Here is a 6,000-nt window from a genome sequence, read left to right as displayed (position 1 = left end):
TTCGCCCGCAGTCAGCTGGGATAGGCTCCAGCTTGCCTGCGACCCTATAGAGCAGGATAAAGCGGCTAGAGATAATGAGATGAGATGAGATGTTCATACTGGGCAGCATGGTGGTGTAGTGGTTAGCACTGTCGCCTCACAGCAAGAAAGTCCTGGGTTTGAGCACAGCAGCCGACGAGGGCCTTTCTCTGTGGAGTTTGCATGTTCTCCCCGTGTCTGTGTGGGTTTCCTCTGGGTGCTCCAGTTTTCCCCACAGTAGGACATGCAGGTTAGGCTAATTGGTGGCTCTAAATTGACCGTGAGTGTGAATGGTTGTTTGTCTCTATTTGTTAGCCCTGCGATGACCTACCGACTTGTCCAGGGTGTACCCCGCCTCTCGCCCATATTCAGCTGGGATAGGCTCCAGCTTGCCTGCGACCCTGCACAGGACAAGTGGCTACAGATAATGGATGGATGTTCATACTGTATTTAAGTAATATTTACTCAGTTTTATTTAGATTATTGTGTCTAAGTAAAGGTCTGAGGAATGGACTCAATATGTTGCAAAATGATGTTCTTTAAACATGACACTGAGGATGAAGGTACAGTACTACTGAACACGTGTACCTTACTCCCAAACTTACTGACCCAAATTACTAACCATGGGGCAAAAGAACACTGTTTTTCGATCTTGACGAATGTGTGCAGGCCTAAACCACGTTTCGCTGTAAACGATATAAGCATCTTTCCTTCACATGTAAATACTGAACACCAGTGGCGGATTTAGCAAATTGGGGGCCCCAAGCGAAGGTATGTATGGGGCCCCCCTCATCCGATCCGAAACAAAAAAAATGTACCGACTGCATGGTGGATAGGCAGGTAAAGCTAATCTATAGGGAAGTAAAGGTTGGAGAGGAGAAAAAAACATTCCCCTTTAAACCCTGCATACACTTCTTTACTCCAAAATGAAGATGGAAAGCAGAGAACACACAAAGTGTAGCACTACACAAACTAATAGTCATGATGGAACCCAACAGAGAATAAGATTTCAGATAACATCTGTCTTTGCCAAAATGCCAGGAAAACCAGCACTGTTTATTTTATTTTTTAAAGATCAGAACATTTCAAACATTCTATAAATAAAACTATGTACATGGTTGTGTGTGTGTGAGAGTGAGTGAGTGAGTGTTTCTCTGTGTGTGTGTGTGTGTGTGTGTGAGAGTGTGTGAGTGAGTTAGTGTTTGTGTGTGTGTGAGAATGTGAGAGTGTGTGTGTGAGTGAGTTAGTGTTTGTGTGTGTGAGTGTGTGTATGTGTGAGTGTGTGTGAGTGAGTTAGTGTTTGTGAGTGTTTGTGTGTGAGAGAGTGAGTTAGTGTGAGTGTATGTGTGAGAGTGAGTTAGTGTGAGTGTTTGTGTGTGTATGTGTAAGTGAGTGAGTTAGTGTTTGTGTGTGTGTATGTGTGAGAGTGAGTGAGTTAGTGTGAGTGAGTGTGTGTGTGTGTATGTGTGAGAGTGAGTGAGTTAGTGTGAGTGAGTGAGTGTTTGAGTGTTTGTGTGTGTGTATATGTGTGTGTGTGTGTGTGTGAGTGAGTTAGTGTTTGTGTTAGCGAGTGAGTGTGTATGTGTGAGAGTGAGTGAGTTAGTGTGTGTGTGTGTGTGAGTGAGTTAGTGTTTGTGTGTGTGTGTGAGTGAGTTAGTGTTTGTGTGTGTGTGTATGTGTGAGAGTGAGTGAGTTAGTGTGAGTGAGTGTGTGTGTGTATGTGTGAGAGTGAGTGAGTGTTTGTGTGTGTGTGTGTGTATGTGTGTGTGTGTGAGTGAGTTAGTGTTTGTGTGTTAGCGAGTGAGTGTGTATGTGTGAGAGTGAGTGAGTTAGTGTTTGTGTGTGTGTGAGTGGGGGGAGGTAAGAAGTGTGGACTGAGGAGAGATGAGGTGGCATTTGGCTCTAAGCAACTCCATATCCATGTGAATGTATGTGTCAGTGAGTGAGTGAGAATGAGACAGTGTGTGTGAGAGAGAGTGTTCTGTGTGTGTGAGACAGAGAGGATGAGAGAGTCTATGAGAGAGAAAAGAGAGATTGTTCTCCACATCAGAGTCCTACTTGTTGATGTCTTCTCACAGGTCTTCACACGTACATGGTGCACAGCCAGATGTAGGAAAATGTAAAATAATAATTAAAAAAAAATTGTCACCAACTATAGTCATCACCATCGGTGTCAAAATGGCCATCACTGGATAACTCTTCCACCTCATTTGTGTCAACGTTGACACTGTCGGTGATGGAAGGTGGCAACAACGTGTCTTGCTTGAGGTTCTCCTCCTCAGCTAGTGCCACTTCACAGCAGCTGCTGCTCTACCGGCATCATGTTCAGCATTTGGAATGATGTTGGCGTTGTTGTCGCGGTCTCTATTGCTAACAGTAGTTGTAAAAAAGTTTCCCAACTTAGGCAGCATTGTCACATATTTCTCAGCATCTTTTCGCTTTTTTCTTTTTTTTTTTTTTTTGATCCGCTTGTGTAACTCCTTTTCATTTTCGCGTTGTTCAGACTCCGGTCACTGTGTGTTTACCTTTCGCGCTGCGCTGCGCAGCGTTATGGACTAGTCCATTTCATTGTGAAAGTATGGGGTGTATGTGTAGGGACAGATAACCATGAACTGGACATTTTAACTACTACTTCAACGTATTTCTTAGGAATATTAGTAAAATGTACCATACTTTTGAAGTGTTCATGAATCATGATAAGGGGCTTTTTCTTTTTTTTGAGGTTGGTTGGGGGCCCCCCTACAACGACCACTGGTGGGGGGCCCCAAGCAGCCGCCTACCTATGCCTCTATGTTAAGACCGCCCCTGCTGAACACCTTAAGTTTTTCAGAAATGTATCACGTGTTGTAGGATTTATTTTCTTACCAGCGACAGCTTCACGTTCCGATACTGAAAATAACGAGGCTTTGGCGCCCTCTAGCGGCGGTTGGGTTGGTTCTGTTAAACCGAGGGAGCGCCTCCAGCATGCACCTTTCAGCGTTTGAGGGAAAAGGCTTCAGGGTAAGTGTTCATTTCACTGACTTGTTCAGCGTGTGTGTGTTTTAAATAAATAGGATTTGTTAAAATGTTATACAGACGCTTTAATATTTTGGGTTACTGTATAATGGAGTTATGGTTAGGATTCAGATTATTTTCACAAAATTTTTCTTAGGATTTGGTTTGATTTCATAAATTTGTCTGGGACAGCACTGAGCCCAAACTGAGAATTTAGAAAACAAGTCGAGTCGAGAAAATACTCGCGTCTCACCCATGAGAGACTGTAAAGACAATCAGATGGCCTTTATGTGGCCAAGCTGCACTGCAAGAAACCGATCTACTCTCCCTCCTGGTGTCTTACTTTGTCAGTTAATCGATCATACAATCTCTTTTATGATTTGTGCCTCGTTAAAGTAGCAATATAGGGGAGAGCGGGGAGACTTGAGACGGGGGAGATTTGGGACAGTTTGTATTCCCATAAATTCCTTTCAACCGACCAGGTTTAAGATGACATCAGAAGTTAGATATTGGCCCTTAGAGTAACCTACTTCCTTTGGAGCCATGAAGCTTGACACTGCAGTCAGGTATGTGCAGTGAAATATTTTTGTCAACCAAAACTTGTATTTTCTACTTCGCCTCCACCTCCATTCTATGGTGTAATGTACGCTGGTGAATTTGGGATTTGTTAGGAATTAAACTAAACTAGGTAGCCTAGAAGGTTCTGGGTTCGAACCCAGCGGCCGACGAGGGCCTTTCTGTGTGGAGTTTTCATGTTCTCCCTGTGTCTGCGTGGGTTTCCTCCCACAATCCAAAGATATGCAGGTTAGGTTAATTGGTGGCTCTAAATTGACTGTGAGTGTGAATGATTGATTGTTTGTGTCTCTATGGGTGTCAGCCCTGTGATGAGCTGGCAACTTGGCCAGGGTCTACCCTGCCTCTCGCTCATGGCCAGCTGGGATAGGCTCCAGCTTGCCCCCCCCCGCGACTCCACGCGGGATAAGCGGTGAGATAAATAAATTTAAAAAATGTAGTCTAGGCTTACCATTATATAGTCTTATTTATTTTAACTTAAATTCTGGAGAAAAAACGTTGAAGGATTTTATTTAAAAAAAATGTTCAGATGGGGAGAGTTGGGATAGTTCATGTTATGGGTCTTTTCTTGTGGTTTACAAATATAAAAATGTGGGCATGTGTCAGTATGAGGATTAAGCTTATTTCATTCCTTCTTGAGTCAGGATTTGGATAAACTGAATTTTTTTTTTTCTATAGCTGTACCAGCATTGTGTGTTCATGTTACAAGTTTTGATAAAAATTAAACATGTAGGTCTAGGTATTTTTGTTCCATGTCTCCCTGCTATGTCCCATGTTTGCCTGCAAAATAATAATAATAATAATAATAATAATTTATTATTATTATTATTATTATTATTATTATTATTATGACAGAAAAAGTGAAGCCTGAAAGCCACTATATGTGATAAACTAAGAAACTAATATTGTGGTAAGAAGGTAAATACTCTCTAATGCAATATGAATGTGACACTACCTGCCAAGAATTTCACACAATCTACAAAAGCTGAAAACTTGTCCCAAGTCTCTCCACTTTCCCCTATGTATCTTTTACCAAGGAAGGTACATGAAGTGTACCTTTTAAGCTTTACTTTAAAAGGTAACCAAAGTCCAATTATATACCTTCAGAACTATCTAAAGGCGCATAATATCCACATTTGGGAGTAAAATATAAGCATATTACCCACAGAGTCAAGGAAAAGTACAGTTTAGGAAGCTACCTTTTTAAATGACATTTTTTATTATTATTATTATGCTGGGGAGGAGGGTTGGAGAGTGCTAAGTCTGGAAGCTGTAATGCGTCTGCAGTAACCTGCACATTCTCACAGAGAAATGTTCCACTTGTCTTTCAGGTAGAACAAGATGCCATAAATTGTTGCAGCATAGTTTAGTTTTGTAAGGGTTGATACATTTTACCTGACAGAAATGACCAGTTTTGTGTATTTAATGTTAATCTATATTCGATTCTGATATAAATGGTGGTAACACTTGTAGCTTTTCTTCCTTTTATTCTTATAAATTCCACAATACAACTGTCCTCAGTTGTCAACACAATGCACTTCTATAAATGTCAGCTAAGAATGTTTACAACACTGTTTAAGCAGAGTGTCTGTGCATTTCCTCATATTCATTCTCAATCTTTTCTTCTCCTAACATCACATGATCTACAGAACACTCCTGAAATCATTGTAGTGTTAAGATATGGAAGCTCCTGAGCCTGTTGAGCTACAGATCATAAAGATACAATATGAGAAAGCATTGGAATGCCTCAATGCAGGAATTCTGGAGGATAGTATGGGAAATAAAGACAGAGCGATTGCCCTGTACAGGCTGGGAAGATGTCATCTGCTTCAGGGCCTGGAAATGGCCTCTGAGCAGAATTCTCAGACACAGCAGGTTCCAGTGAAGATGAATGAAATACTGAGGAGCATCTGCACTCGGCTGTCTGCGCTGGAGTCCACTTCAGCCACAGGACCCTCCAGTAGCCAGAATTGCTGCCCTGTCCTTATGCCATCAATGGGAACAGCCAGCATCCATACTGACAGAATGCTTGCTTCAGTGCCTTTAGGTGGGGCTCCCTGTCTTCCACTCTCACCTGCCATGGCCTCTGATGTGCCCTGGGATCTGCCACCAGCCTACACCCCACAACCCACAGATGAGAATATTCTGCAAAATAGAGACAAAAGGATCACCTGTCCTTCACTACCAATACCAGAGCTGGTTTCCCACCATCAAGATGTTCTCTTTTGCTTGCCCCATGGGGTGCAGATATTCTTTGTTACACCGGACGGGCAAGTCAGTGCTCCATCATATCCAGGATACCTGCGCATCACCCTGAACAGCAATCAACATTATGATAGTGATGATACCAATGACACCAGACATCCTCTAGCTTACCTGCAGGTTAGTGAAGTCTTTTGGACTTGATTACCCCTA

At 42.4% G+C, this 6,000-nt stretch overlaps 1 protein-coding gene across 6 annotated transcripts in view; it reads left to right on the top strand.

The window, feature by feature from the left end:
• Positions 1 to 2,968: 2,968 nt before the first annotated feature.
• The window catches only part of sparta (spartin a), a 53,685-nt gene continuing 50,653 nt past the window's right edge, over positions 2,969 to 6,000 (top strand). For 5 of the 6 annotated variants that reach the window (XM_060908286.1, XM_060908283.1, XM_060908289.1 and 2 more), the window contains exons 1-2: positions 3,921 to 3,997; positions 5,235 to 5,967. In XM_060908286.1, the coding sequence (XP_060764269.1) occupies positions 5,266 to 5,967 (702 nt within the window). In that variant the 5' untranslated portion in view covers positions 3,921 to 3,997; positions 5,235 to 5,265. Of the gene's footprint in view, positions 3,019 to 3,920; positions 3,998 to 5,234; positions 5,968 to 6,000 lie in introns of those variants that run through there. The other variant, XM_060908285.1, reaches the window with a different exon arrangement.

Source organism: Neoarius graeffei, chromosome 25, assembly GCF_027579695.1.
Source record: "Neoarius graeffei isolate fNeoGra1 chromosome 25, fNeoGra1.pri, whole genome shotgun sequence".
NCBI classification, from domain to species: Eukaryota; Metazoa; Chordata; class Actinopteri; order Siluriformes; family Ariidae; genus Neoarius; species Neoarius graeffei.
The sequence above is the reverse complement of the archived record's forward strand: the minus strand, read 5'-3'. Positions and strand labels throughout refer to the sequence as shown.